We start from the raw sequence: 15,946 nt of genomic DNA, 5'->3' as shown, positions 1-15,946 counted from the left end.
TTTTCTCCACTATTCTGCGTGGCTACCAGATCTCTCTTTCAGATCCAAAGACTCCAACCATTCCTATGCATATCAATCACATCCATGCCCTGGGCCAAAAGGGAGTGGAATGAAATTTATAGATAAATTAAGACAAACACACCCCAAATTTAACAATTAATTTAAAGGAAAATCCTACTGAAATGGGTTACTAGGATCACCATCACTTCCTCCTATCTCTACATCTGTGATTCTCACAGTTCACTGTACCTGAGGTTTGATCATAAGATTTTAAAAAATTCAAATATCCAGGCTAGTTCACATACCAATTAAATCAGAAATTCTGGGGGTGTGACCAAGGCATGAGTATTTTGTAAAATATTCTTGAGGACTCCAAATTTGAGAGTCAGTACCTCAGAGGAAGTATATAATAAAGACTAGAGGAATTTAAGGCCACATTATACTAAACAAAGCCAAAAGTTACACAACATGGTAGCACAGATGCAAATTATTGTATGTTTCAAATTTTAAAAATAAACAGAACCTGGAGTTTCCTTATTTATACCAGACAGGTTTGGGAGTTGATGTCAATCTACATCACTTTTCATGTACTAGTTAGTGCTTAAAGGATGCTTCCCTTCCTGTAGAACTGACAATAGCATGGACAGTCTCAAGCACTTCGCTGCTTGAAAATATTATTGCTTTAACGTCAGGAAAATGACAATCTCAACTGAAAAACGGAATAAAGTTACATGCGATTATCAAACACACTGAAAACAGTGAGGCTTGCAAACACCTGTAGCCTGTGGCAAGAGATTCCATGTCAGCAGCCTGTGGCTGCTTAAAAGGCACAGCTTTGTTTCAACCATGTTAAAGAAACATTAAACTTGTAACACAGAGGTAAGGACTGAAAAAATAAGTGTAGTACTGAAAAGATACCTAAAATAGTTATTTTTTAAAAGTCAATTCATCTGTAGAAAACAAAATGCTAAATTAAGTGACCAGTTCCATGTGAGACACACCAGCTGACCCTTCCCCAAGCTCTTGTCAACTTTACAGCCACAAAGATAATAGAAGGTAATAAACCATATTAAAATTCTAGTACTTTTATTTCAGATAAGCAGACACTACTAATTAATATAATTCCTGTCACGTAAATGTAAACATATCAAATTACACAAACTTGATCTCTTATTTTGAGTCCATGAAAAAGATCGGGTCAAGAGAAGTATCTGAAAATCATCACAACTGACGGAGGTTTTTTTTTTTTAAAAAAAAAAAAAAAAAAAAAAAAAACCTTGGTTCAGACATAGATCTGTCAATGGGAAGATGTTGAGCACTGAAACTGACATCGTGCCAACCTGTGGAATATTTCCTTTCACATCTAGCTCTACCAAGTAAACGCTGCTCGATGGTACATTCTTTTCATGGGAATCTACATGGTGATCTAGAATTCCGATTAAGCCCACATAGGAACTTAGGAGATGTAAGGGAGAAGTTTAAGCCAATTCAGGCGGAAGTGTTCCGAAGAGGACGGAAATAAAAAGCCCCCAAGCTTTAGGAACCGGCTGTAGGATTAAATGTGAGGAGCAACGATTACAACTAAGTGATATTGCCCGGAGAGTCTGCTCTTTTCACAAACAGAAATTGATCAAGCTGACAAGCTTGATCTCCTCAGCACATCGCCTTGAAGGCACAAGTACAGACGCTGAGAAACTAGAATCCGGTACTGTTATTCTCTTAAGGGTTGCACCTGCATGTAACACCTTTATGTGTGTGTTATGCCATCCATCTGCCTGACAATGCTAGACTCTGCAAATGTTTTTAAAGAAAATTAAAATAACCATCTGCTAATAATAATTTTTCTTCCATCCTAAATAGTTTCATTTTGGGCTGATGAGAAAAAGCCACATTAAAACTACCTTTGCAACTCTTAACAAACACATTTCAGAAGGTAGGTCTATAAATAGATGTGCTTCTGGATGCACACCATAAATATAAAATCATCGGGCTATTGCAGGCTGCAATTTAAACTGAAGCTCCAGTATGAACTTACCTGATTTTTAAAGTCCCATTAGAATAGCTTGCAATCAGTACAGATCTCCTTCTTCTAGTTGCATAGTAAGGCAAAGCACCCCCAACTACATTTCACTTATCTCAGTCCCATCCTTCATCAGAAGCTTTGAGATTTCATTCAGAAGCTGTCGTCCCTAAACACTGAATATGCACAAAAAACGGTAATGGCAGGGATCTAAGTTAAACCCTACAGACGCACCAAGAAAATAGCAACATCAACATCAAAAAGCAGCAAATCCTTGAGAGGTGCTTTTTCTTAGCTGCATTTCCCAAGTCAGCCTCCTTTCACACATAAAATGTCTCAGTTATGGAAGAGGATCTTACCTGAGCTGATCATACTGTGCATTCTCTGCTGAGCCAAGAGCTGCTCTCGTCCAGCCACCCCATCTGAGGAAAAACACGAGTCACTCTCGTAAATTGTCTGCAGCATATTCCAATCACTCTTACTTCAGCTCCATGAAAGATTCATCGCGGCTCAGTGCACGGGCCCCAGGAGCTACCCTCCCTGGTCCTCCCTCCTCCCGGAGGAGAGGCAGCAGCCGACCAACTTCAACAATGATTTCCTTTCTGTTAAGGTGGACATACACTTTTTTAAAAAGATCTGGACACTTTTCCTATGTTACCAACCTGTGTACAGAGCAGAAAGGACCGTGGGGATGCTATGGCTCTCTGGAGTTTAGGTGATCCCGGAAACTAAAAGCAGGTGGGAAACAGTAATGTGCTTCGGGGTTATTGCTTTGTCAGAGTAAGTAGAAAAATATTAACTCTACCCACAAGAAAAAGAAACCAATTAAACCTGGCTTATAGTTCTCCGGGCTGCTAGAGTTTCGTGGCAAGAAGCCCCAGTCCTGCAAGTGGCTTCGGCCGATGCCCTTCTATCTGTTTGTGTATGTCTCTTCCCCCTCTCTGGTCTCTCTCAGCTCAAGTTGGCTAAAGCTAGTGATAATCCATTTGCATATGAATCAACAACGGCAGGGCCCACAGGCACAGAAATAGAACAATGGTCGGCCTGAGCCAAAAATAGGTCAAGCATGGCCGAGTGATTGGAGCCTGCATTAATGCATTTAAAAATACCCCAGCAAACCCAGCTGTCCAGCCTCTATCTTTCAAACCATAATTCTCTATTGCAGGGCCTTAAAAGCAATTAACTCTTTCCTCCCTCTCAGCTTGCTTTTTACACACTGTATTTCCTTCCATACTGGCGATTCGCCTCCAAAGAAAGGAAGGCAAAAAAAAAAATTAAGAATCATAATTCTAAGAGGGCAAATGCACATACATTTAATTTCATTTTATTTTTATAGTATGTGTTTTTGGAAGAGAGAGGAGAGAAGTGCAGAGCTCTGTATTGGTTCTAAAATAATACTGGAAGCTTTTGCTCATAATGTGGTTTCTGCCTCACCCACGCACAGCAATCCTGGTGTTCTATTTTTGTTGCCTGTTTCTCTGGCTACACTGCAGTTGGCTGTAGCACTAGAAGCTTTTCTGCCTTCTAGTTTCAAGACTGACAGGAGATTTAGTAGAGGTAGTTTGAGAAAACAAGCACACCCCAGAATAAAATGTTTATGAAGAACTAGTTTGATTTTTTACTTGCTATTTATGAAATGTTGTCCATTTCACAAATCCTAATGTGATCATCTTACTACCACCTATCAATTTTATTGCATCCAGTTTCTATTATATCAAATTAAAAAGAAAACAGCTCAGATCTGAAAATGTTACCTCTATTTCAGCCTCTCGGGATAAATTCAATGTGGGAAAAAAAAAGGAAAAGAAAGTGTTGATGCTGTCTAATGGATGGATGCAGAACCACTGAATAGATGCACCTGTCGATCAACCAATAAACATGGTCAGTCCCCAACTAGGAATATTCTGCATTCATCTCTACCTGAAACAGAGACCCCATTTTGCTATAGAAATAGCATTCATAATAGTTGATAGGCTCCCAGCCAACTCACACTGTGAAATTCACCTGTAGAGCAAAAGAACTGTACTATATATAATGCTAAACATGATATAGTCTCTGGTGTACACTTTTAACATCATTTCTATATGAGAAATAAATTCTGCATCACTAACTGGATTGTAGCATCTAGCCACTCCCAAGGGCACGCCCAAAAGTGATAATCCACTAGTCCTGAGACCTCTTCTCACTTTTCTAAACTAGATCAGCAAGGAAAATGTAATTCTTAACACATTAGTAGCAACAGAGAAGGAAAGGGAAAAAGCGGAATGTTTCAAGGTTCCCAGAACAATCAGATGGAGGAAGGATCTTGGTCAACCCAGAGTGCGGGGCAGGGAAAACAGAACAAGGAGATGTAGTTTTGGTGGAAAGGAGGAAGCATCTAAGTCATTAGGCAGATAACTCACTGCTGAAGAAAGTGGCACGGAATCTTCCTTGTTTCATAGATTAACTTCTACCTCTTGAAAAATTATTTTCAGACCAATAAGTTATAAGATCATTTATTTATTTATTTTTTAATAATAAATTTATTTTTTATTGGTGTTCAATTTGCCAACATACAGAATAACACCCAGTGTTCATCCCGTCAAGTGCCCCCCTCAGTGCCCGTCACCCATTCACCCCCACCCCCCACCCTCCTCCCCTTCCACCACCTCTAGTTCGTTTCCCAGAGCTAGGGGTCTTCATGTTCTGTCTCCCTTTCTGATATTTCCTACCCATTTCTTCTCCCTTCCCTTCTATTCCCTTTCACTATTATTCCCCAAATGAAAGAGACCATATAATGTTTGTCCGTCTCCGATTATTTATTTTTAAAGATTTTATTTATTCATGAAAGACACAGAGAGAGACACAGAGAGAGAGGCAGAGACACAGGCAGGTGGAGAAGCAGGCTCCATACAGGGAGCCTGATGTGGGACTCGATCCCGGGTCTCCAGGATCAGGCCCTGGGCCAAAGGCAGGCCCCAAGATTTTTTAAAAAGGAATTATTCCAAATTGCGTGTGACTTATGTTAAAAAAGAAAATCTTATGTTTCTGTCATTCAAAAAAATATTTAATTCCATTTGATATTGCAACTAAACTTTCACTCAGTTAAGAAATCAGTATATAAAACTCAAGAGATGGAAAGATTGTGGTGGCAACTTAGCTTAGGGATGATGGAACTGAGCATAGCATTGTAGACCTAGAAGGAAATTAAGAGTTTGCTACAATGGTGTTCAAACTCTCTGCCCCTCAGGATGCCTTGGGACCTGGGAGTTGACTCACAGTGTTCTTCAGAAAGAGCTCTTCCCCTAAACCAGGGCAACCTCATTTTTATTTGTTTATACCGGAATGTGGAAGAGTTCTTTTGAATAACAGCTTCTTATACTAAGGAGAAAATAGTTGAAATCCACTCATTTAGGACAAACAAGCTCCCTATTTTACATACAAAGAAAGTAGAAAAGGTGTGTTGAAGGTTACTCAAGCTAGGAAAACACTAGTTAATGAAATTCTGACTAAGGAGACTTGCTTCATCTCTGGCAGGTGGTCTCTAATGCAGCAGGCTTCCCATCACATTCTCGAGTCTGCCATCCTGTCCCTCACTAAAATGATGTAAATAATTATCTCAGATATTTGGAATAAATTTTAACATGATCTAATGATGAAAAATGGAACCACCAAAAGTTTCAGAGTGGTTTTGAACAGAATATGCAAAACTAGTGATAAACATGTAACAGGGATAACACAATCCCACTAATGACATAATATACATCTTTCTCATTTTAAAGTTAAATTATACCCTCAAACTGTAATTAAGAAAAATAGCCTCCCAGCTTTTATCATCACAAAAAAATAAAAGAAAACCCCGAAAGAGTTCATTATTATCCCATTTCTCAGAGGTTCCAGGAAAAGGCATTTCACATAAAATAGTGTAATGTGTCTTCTTCATGTTGACCAAGTTACTCTACTTGAGATTTATTTACATTTCATCCCTGCATTCTTTCAGTGTTTCCACACACACACACACCCCCTCCAGTAGCAGTCTTGTCTTTCAGCTCTTAACAAGGAAAAGATTGTTTAGAGTGAGAAGACTTTGGACACTTATCATAAAATAGGTATCACTTGCTTCTCAGAGGAAAAATAACTATCATTAAAATCACCACCAAGTATATTGATTATCATGGTTCTATTAACAACAACTTAAACATTAAGACTGCTGTATAATTCTTCTCACATGATCTCAACAATGTCAGTAAAAATATGTCACTAAGTTTCTTTTTGGGCATTTATAAATAACTAGTTTTACTGACTTGGAAAAAAAAGATATTAAGTTCTATATTATAAAAACTGTAACAAATGCCAGGCTAGAGTAAACAGGCATTTAAAAAAAAATCTCAATATAATAAATGTTAATTCAATTTAATGAAAATGTTGATCTAAAAATTGATCTTAAAATCATTTTACATTCATCCAATAAACTGTAATATTATCTACTGATGAAAAATGAAACCTATTGTCTAATAGTTTCTGAGTGTTTTTTTTTTAAGATTTTATTTATTTATTCATGACAGACATAGAGAGAGAGGCAGAGACACAGATAGAGGGAGAAACAGGCTCCATGCCGGGAGCCCGACGTGGGACTCGATCCTGGGATTCCAGGATCACGCCCTGGGCCAAAGGCAGGCGCCAAACCGCTGAGCCACCCAGGGATCCCCTGTTTCTGACTGGTTTTAAAGAAAATATGCGAAACTAGTGATAAACACATGAGGGATACCAAAATGTCATTCAAAAGTAATTATGATAACTCCAATTCTTTTTATGCAAACGTATAGGCAAAACAAAGAGGTGTATTAAAAAATCTACCTAAAAAAAAAAAATCTACCTATATGGCATCAAAATATTTCCAGAAATATCCTCAGACCCCTAGCTCACAATGACCTTTTCTCAAATCAGTAGGTGATGACTACAGACCCACTGGAAAGAAGCAAAGAAGGTAGAGTAACCTGATTTATGCTAAAACAAGAAGGTACCCTCTGCTCATCTGTAATCAAACACAGTACCATTTTTCATGCAGTACCAAATCCTATGATTCCAGAATCTAGATGCACTAAGATTTTAAAAGTTGTTTGCCTAAAATATTAATTGTACTTTATTGGAAAACTACAAATTACTCATCAATACCTGGAACTCCTCACTAGTTCCCTGATTCACTCATGTTGCTTCTCCCATCCTCCCGTCTCTAACTATTGTCACAGCAATAAAGTTACACATATTTGCCAAGGAACAGGAAAAATAGAGTACAGTGTACTCCTTTTTATTTCAAATTCAAGGAACTTATTTATCTGAATTTTCTGTCTCTTGGAGGAACATGGCCAATTCTTATTAAACAGTGGATATTTAATTTACAAGTGATTCCTCTCTACCGAAACAACCTAATTGGTTACCAAGTGGTCTTCTGATAAGGAAACCTTGTCTGGAGCCAAGGGCAGGTAATGGGTTTGAGAAAACACATCAGCAATGAAATTCCAGGGAGACTTTTATACAAAAACAAAACAATATCAACAAAAACTCTGTAATTGTTGACCTTGATTTGATTGATAATAATTTAACTTTTCCTTTCACATGGGATGGGTTGATCCATGATTTAGGCTATTTCTAAGGGAGTACAGAGCATCAGGGTCACCTGGGAACTTGGTAGACATGCAATTTATTAGGCTCTATCCCAGAACTACTGAATCACAATCTCTGGGCGGAATCTGTATTTTATTAAGCACTCCAGCTGATTCTGACACACAACAAAGTGTGAGAATCAGTAGATAAGATCAACCTTTCCAAAGCAATGATTAGATGGCTAAAAATGTAAATGGATAAAGTATCTTTTGTGGGCTTAATTTTAAACTAGCCAGTATTACTAGAGAACAATTTTTCAAACTGAAAACCATTAAATAACATAAGAGACTGATGAAAACCATGAATATTCAAGGTATAAAAAGGAGGACTGCCCCGAAAAGAATCTCTTCGCTGGCAAATGAGACCAGCATTGTACACTTAAGATGACAGGGATGTATGCACTGCTCTTCTTCGCTGAGCCATGCTGTTCTAGGTTCTATTTTTCTGAGTATTTGCCAGTTGCACATCAGTACCTCTCTGCAGAGCTCTGAGCAGCCCATCCAGGAGGAGAAAGTAGTATAGCATAATATTCTACATGTAATATTTCATTGTTATTCATATTACCATAGTATCTTATTAAAATTATTTAATAACTAATAATTAACTTCAAAAATAAATCACAATTTTAAAAAGCTAGATGCATTTCTGAAAAAGTTATTTTTTGTTGAAATCAAGTGAAATGTAATTGCACTTTCACTTTTTGCATTTATTTTTCTTGCCTTGTGGACAGAATAACCAGTGAAAAAGCTCAGACATCAGAATGTAGCAGAAATTATCTCACGTGGATTCCGTAATGTAATCATCAGAATATAGTACAATTTGAGCAGAGTATTCAGTATCTTTCTTTTAGAGTATTTTAAAGATATGAGCATGAAGAAATTAATATAAAAATGCATTTGTAGAGACTACTTTATAGTACTGGATCTAGTAACTGCAATGATGGCAGAGTTTCTAGAAAAGCCTGGTTATAAACTGCATCAGCTCGTGTCCACATGTTCTATTTTTAATTGGTAAATTCCATTGATTATACCATTCTGACTCAAAGTTCTGAAAGAAATATGGCTTCAGACTCAATCTTCTCTCTCTGCAAAAGTCACCTGAGAAACATACAACATAGTATTTTTTACACTTTGTATAATGGTACTCTGAAAATATTTCACATAGAAAAACTATTTCATATTAGTTTATGTACCAATATTCCTGAATGGAAATATTAGTATACACCAACAAGAAATCTCCCTTTTGCTTAAAATGGAAAGTACTGGTTCATGCTGGTAATCAGATATAATTTTCTTTTAAACAGCATCAACTATGAAATACAAACCAACCTTGACTAACCTAGCCTATGGTTACTAAACTATGTATATGTATTTATGAGACCAGGGACTCTTTATAATAGAAATCTTAATTTATTTTTTTTAAGATTTATTTATTTTTTATTTAACAGAGAGAGAGAGAGAGAGAGGTGGGGGAAGAGCAGAGGGAGAGGGAGAAGCAGGTTTCTTACTGGGCAGGGAGCCTGATTCGAGGCTTGATCCCAGGAGCCACCCATGTGCCCCTGAAATCTTAGTTTCAAGACAAAGCATTATTTTTGGCTACAGGGCTATGAAAATCAAAATTCTGAAAGAATTTCAGTTAAGTAAAATGAGCATTCTGATCTTCACTATTTGGTAGGACTCAAAAATCTAATCTTGTATTATTCTACAAAGTAAGTGTCCTTCTTATGTAGCCACACTTTAATATTTATCATCTTATAAATAAATGGGATTCTGATCACCAAAAATCAATAGTGCTTTGTAGCACCTGGATGAACACCGTATTTAAGAGCTGGGATGGGACTGATTTCCGTATGCTAATATAAGTATAGCAGACATCAAAAAATCAGCCCAGAAATGTCATTTCTTGCCACAAAGATCAAGCTGATATTTACCACAGCAAACCAATACCTATCACCAAGTTAAATCAAGAGAATGCCAGAATGCTTGCCACTGAAAATAGGAACAACATTTTTTATATTGAAATTATATTCTGACTTCATAAACGATCTAATTGGATGCCAACTACCATATTTAAGAAATAGCAAGCACCCAACACTTATTTTTTGACTGATCAAAAATATTTATAGCAATGGTATATAACTAAAGTGCAAACATTTGCAATTAGCCATATCACTAAGTTTATCAGACATCCCATGGTTAAGGAACTTTTCCTATTTCAGGACTGTTTCGTGTAACAGATTTTCTTTTAGTTAACATTTGTCTGATAGATATTTTTCTATCACTTTATTTTCATCCTTTGCATCAGTTAAATATGGCTTTTACAGACAGCATATACCTATTCCCTGCCCTCCCCCGCCCCGCCCTTTCATCCCAAAGAAAAGTCTCATACTTGGTTACTTCATGGAAGGAAACAGTGGCCCTTAGTGGTTCATTATCTTCTCAAGAGCCCCCCCCCAAAAAAAAATAGTAAATCTATTCCATCTTTCAAATTTTGCTCATACATTACTTCCTTGGCAAAGCCTTCTCTAATCTAAGCAGTCATGAATGAGTAGACCCAACTCTATCCTTATTTTTATAACAGGAGTCATTGGATATTTCAACAATTTGGTTACATAGCTGTTCCCCATTTTAGGCATCAGCAAGTCAGGAACAGAATAGTCATTCATCTATGTGCCTATTGCACACTGCCTAGCAAACAGTAGGCACTCTATATGATATGGGAATATATGTAAAGATCCATGATGTGTTTGATTTTTCTACACTTGGATTCATACTTATTTTCACAGAGAAGTGTCAGGCAAACAATTTCTATCATCTTCTGCATCAGCTATTCCCATCTCACCAGCCACCCTCCCCCAAGTCTATCTCTATATACTTCATTTTCCTGTCTCAAAAGAGGTTACTTCACACACCTAATACCAACATCACCCTGGTCAGATAAGCATGATGATTATATCATACACAGTCCTTTTCAGGACAATATTGTAACCATAAGTTTTGTATCATCAATATAAAACACAGAGATTTTAATTTCTACCATGTTTTTTTTCCCTAGGATTAAACACAGGAAATTTAAAAATTCAAGATTAGGGACGCCTGGGTGGCTCAGCGGTTGAGCGTCTGCCTTTGGCTCAGGGCGTGATCCCAGAGTCCCAGTATCGAGTCACACATCGGGCTCCCTGCATGAAGCCTGCTTCTCCCTCTGCCTAGGTCTCTGCCTCTCTCCCTCTCTCTCTCTCTCTCTCTCTCTCTCTGAACAAATAAATAAAATCTTTAAAAAAATAAATAAAAATTCAAGATTGAGGGAATTTACTTAAAATCTTTCCGTTTCCACAGTGAAACTATTCTTACTGAAAAGGAGTTTTGAAAAATTTAACAAGAATTCCTGTGCTCTTGAGGCTCTCCTGGGCTCTTCTAATGGCCAGCATGGCTCCAGGACACAATGACATGACTCTTCTGAAAACATCAAAGATCTAATCAAAAAAGTTCCACTTTATATTCTCATTGACTTGAAGAATTCCCTTTCAGTTTTAAAGAGCTCCTACATGGTCTCAGTCTATTGAAGGAAGGGCCTTATGTTCACATATTTTCTAAATCAAAGAGAGACATATTCTGAAAAATGTGCAAACTTCAGTGTCAGATATTAAGTTATGCTTGATTCATGAAAACCATAGGATATCTTTCATATGAAGGGCAACTACATAACACTCTAAACAATGTGACTTATTAAATGGAGACAGGGCTCTAGATTCAGACAGAATTTGACTTGAATTCCACTTCTGTCACCTAAGTAATAAGCTGTAGAGCTTGGTTAAGTTACTTAACCTTCCTTAGTCACAATTCCCTTCCTTTAAAATATTAACCTTAGCCTTACACTCACTCACGGAGAACCAGAGCATTGGGATAAAGACCTTGAGAGGAAATGGGGGAAGAAAAAGGCTGAAAGAGAACAGGTCCTCTACAATTACCATCTGGACAAGATATTTGCTATATCTGCAAGGGGCTTCCATTGACAAACCTTTAACCAAGATGCAATCTTTATTTTATCTGCATCTGGTGTCGCAGATAAGTTATTAAGCCCAACTGAGGGAGGAATGTCCTTCAAGAATTTCCTTGGATATGAAGCCCCAAGTATAGAATTAAGTGTTACTTGAAAGGAGGACCTTCACAGAGCAGCTAATGGTGCTTTCCTCCAGGCAAAATTGGTTTCTTTGCTCAAATTAATATTTGCTGAATAATGTGTTCAAAGTGCCTCATGAATGTCATCTATGGAACTTAAAAAGTAAGAAATAAAGAATATACACATCATGCCATGGAAACATATACCATGATGCTATATAATTAATATATGCTGATCATGGTCCTTATTGTTTCATACATTCTAAGTCCATGAGAGAAGAAAACAGTCATGTTGTCACCTTTTATTTTCGTGGTTGAAACTGCTTACAGCAGGGTTCATATAAACATTCACTGAGTCTCTCTTCAACTTCATCCTTCTGCTCCCTATATCTTTTGCCTATTCTCTAACATTTCTTTCCTCCTACCCCCTCAAAAATACGCAATAAAAAGGGAAGGGAGTATTTATTTCCCCAAATTGTATCAACTGAATAAGGACTAGGAAATCATGATTATAAAATAAACATGATAAAGATGAAAAAAATTAACATCTGCAGGGTTGCTTTAATATTTGGAAATATGAATATAAAATTTCTATCAGTATGACAAGACCATAACAGGTATTCATTACCCTGTAGTTATTATTATAGCACATTATTTTTTTAAAGATTTATTTATTTTTATTTTAGAGAGAGAGAGAGAGCACAAGACCACCAAGCGGGACATAGAGGAAGAAAGAATCCTCAGAGCAGACACTCCACTGAGCATACAACCCTGAGATCATTACCTGAGCCTAAATCAAGAGTCGGACACTTAATCAACTGAGCCACCCAGTTGCCCCTCAGAGAACATTTTTATTTTTATTTATTTTTAAAAATTTTATTTATTTATTAATGAGAGACACAGAGAGAGAGAGAGAGAGAGGCAGAGACATGGGCAGAGGGAGAAGCAGGCTCCATGCAGGGAGCCTGATGCAGGACTTGATCCTGGGACTCCAGGATCACGCTCTGAGCCAAAGGCAGAGGCTCAACCACTGAGCGACCCAGGCATCCCAAACATTTTTATTTTTATTTTTTTTTTTTTAATTTTTATTTGATAGTCACAAAGAGAGAGAGAGAGAGGCAGAGACACAGGCAGAGGGAGAAGCAGGCTCCATGCACCGGGAGCCCGACGTGGGATTTGATCCCGGGTCTCCAGGATCGCGCCCTGGGCCAAAGGCAGGCGCCAAACCGCTGCGCCACCCAGGGATCCCCCAAACATTTTTAATACACACATCAAGAGGTGAATAATTGAGGGCCTCCTTAGATTTCCATATTCTGAATGAAGATAATTTTTATTTCTCAAAATTAGCCATAATATCATAAAACAGAATATAGAAGTCCCCAGTTTCTGCTATTTTTAAAGGAAAAAATGAGTACATGTAAGTTGGATAAGAAAAATTAGAATGGAAAGTTTCATCACTCTCCAGGCTGATAAACAAACCATGTGTATTCAACAAGTCACTGATTCCTAACTGCAAAATAAGAAATGGAAATAATGAGCAAGAGGTGAATAGTATGTGCCAGTATTTGCTATGCTTACTTTGTGGGGTCAAATCAGGTATTTTATTTTATTTTATTTTATTTTATTTTATTTTATTTTATTTTATTTTATTTTATTTACTAAATATTTTATTTATTTGACATAGAACACAAAAGAGGGAGTGACAGGCAGAGGAGGGAGAGGGAGAAGCAGGCTCCCAGAGAAACAGGGAACCTGATTTGGGGCTCCATCTCAGAACCCAGGATCATGACCCGAGCCAAAGGCAGATGCTTAACCGACTGAGCCACCCACGTGCCCCTAAATCAGGTATTTTAATATGAGAAATAGGGATAGCAACACTCACATGAAACATAGAACCTTCATTAGGTACAATGACATACATCTGTGTTTGGGATTTAGTAACAACCTAGGAGTATCACCAGTCCACAACGCATTATCCCCAGCTAATGTTTTCATTCCAGATGTCAGGGAATGTCTATTTAAAAATCAAAGAGCTAACATTAGCTATTTCACCTGAAGCTATAACAACCTGTTTTTTTTTATAACAACAATCTATGAAGTAGAGACTATTGTCTTATTTTGGCTCTATCTGAAGGAAATTCTCTACAGTATATCCTGTAAGTAGAAGAGACCCGAATTCATTTATTTTAAATACAAGACTTTACTTGGATGAAAATTTACTACTTTTTGATTATTTAAAATGAATAATTATGTATTGACTTGAAGGAACCCAATTCTAGTTAAAGGAAACTAAAGTATAGGAGTTATTAATATTCTGAAGGCTAACCCATAAGAAATTTTCAAGCATAGGTTAATGCTGTTCCCATGATAAGCTAGGAAGAAAAAATTAGTAGGAAAATTCTCAGGTATTTAATTTTATTTAAAATATGTAGCCGACCCTTGAACTACATTGGTTTAAATTGCATGGGTCCACTCATACATGGATTTGTTTTGATAAATATAGTACTATAAATTTATTTTCTCTTCCTTATGACTTTTTAATAACATCTTTCTCTAGCTTACTTTATTGTCAGAAAACAGTATATAATATATATAACATATGTTGCCTAAAACATAAAATATGTTTAAATCAACTGTTTATGCTATCAGTATGGCTTCTAGTCAACAGTAGGCTATTAGTAGTTATGTTTTGGGGTAGTAAAAAGTTCTATGTAGATTTTTGACTGCTTGGGTGGTTGGTGGCCTAACCCCCACGTTGTTCAAGAGTCAACCATATTTCACTTGAAATCTGATCAACCATACCAGAGCATTCCAAGAAAAAAAATGTAGGCCAACATGAGGAATAAGAAATGAAAAATCCATAATTATTGTCAAGGTCTATGTTAACATGGCTAGCTTTGTATCCCATGGTATAACACTAGTCATATTTTTAATATCCAATCATTAGGGTAAACGTAAAGTAGTCTTTTCACTACTTTCAAATGAATTATGGATTATCATAACATCTCAAGAATGTTTAATCATTAAATACAGAGTACACTGGCTGTCAGACATCCAAATGTATATGATTCAAATCAGTTGACAAGAAAAAGCAAGATTAAAATGGTACTCAAAATTATGAATTTGTGCCATTGAGTATAATGTACAGTCATGATATCTGATCAGTTTGTCTAAGAATGAAATCCATTAACTTGGAAATTTTACATAATTACCAATGTAGCATCATTCTTGACAGAAAAGACAGGAAGAATCTGATTTGTAAAAATTTTAAATGACTAAAAAAAAAAAATTCCTAAAATAAATAAATAAATAAATAAATAAATAAATAAATAAATAAATATTACTCCAGAAATTACAATGTACATCCAAGAGCAAATTTGACTTCTGGAATAAAGCTTCTTGGCATGGTGGTGAATTAAATGAGAAGGCACAGTCGATACCCTGCCCACTCTTCATTCCAAGCGTACTCTTCATAGGATTTTCCTATGATCACAACAACAATGTCAACTGACACAATCCATAAATGAAAACGTATACACTATCAAATAGATCTCCTTTTTGGGTTCATTTTTCTTGTGTTTTTATTTTTTAACTTGCCTCATTTTTCATTAGGTTCTTCAGAAGCACTGTATCTCAACTGTATTTCAATACTTTTAAAAAATGTCTTAGGGTCACCTGAGTGGCTCAGTCGGTTAAGCGTCTGACTCTTGATTATGGTTCACTCAACGCCATTAGATTGAGCCCGAGTCGGGCTCCTTGATCAGGGCGGAGTCTGCTTGTCTCTCTCCTCCTACTCCTCCCCTACTTGCTTGCCCTTTTTCTCTCAAGTAAATAAATAAATAAATAAAAATTTTAAAATATCTAATTTCTGATCGCTCCCTCATCTCGGCAATCACTGCCTATTCTTAGAGACAGGCATTCCATACCACCCTCTGATTTACTCACATACAAATCTGAAGTCAGTTTTCTTCCTGTCCCAAGTCTAAGCACATATTACTTAACCATTAATAGCCATGCTTCCCTCCCCTACTTCTTTCATCTTTCTTTGTAACACATAACAAATATATAATTCAGTGCCTTTTCCTCTAACAAGTGTTCTTACTGGGAAAACTGCAGCAGCAGCTGAAGTATTCCATCTGACCAATTCCTTAAAAAATAGATTAAC

At 36.8% G+C, this 15,946-nt stretch overlaps 1 protein-coding gene across 41 annotated transcripts in view; it reads right to left on the bottom strand.

Annotated features, from left to right (window-relative positions):
• The window catches only part of HDAC9 (histone deacetylase 9), a 1,020,499-nt gene that overhangs the window by 519,057 nt on the left and 485,496 nt on the right, over positions 1-15,946 (bottom strand). For 34 of the 41 annotated variants that reach the window (XM_049093664.1, XM_049093655.1, XM_049093656.1 and 31 more), the window contains one exon: positions 2,380-2,442. In XM_049093664.1, coding sequence (XP_048949621.1) covers positions 2,380-2,442 — 63 coding nt within the window. Of the gene's footprint in view, positions 1-2,035; positions 2,197-2,379; positions 2,462-2,682; positions 2,749-2,851; positions 3,161-15,946 lie in introns of those variants that run through there. The other 7 variants (XM_035698228.2, XM_035698230.2, XM_035698219.2 and 4 more) reach the window with 7 other exon arrangements.

Source organism: Canis lupus, chromosome 14 (genome assembly GCF_003254725.2).
Source record: "Canis lupus dingo isolate Sandy chromosome 14, ASM325472v2, whole genome shotgun sequence".
NCBI classification, from domain to species: Eukaryota; Metazoa; Chordata; class Mammalia; order Carnivora; family Canidae; genus Canis; species Canis lupus.
The sequence above is the reverse complement of the archived record's forward strand: the minus strand, read 5'-3'. Positions and strand labels throughout refer to the sequence as shown.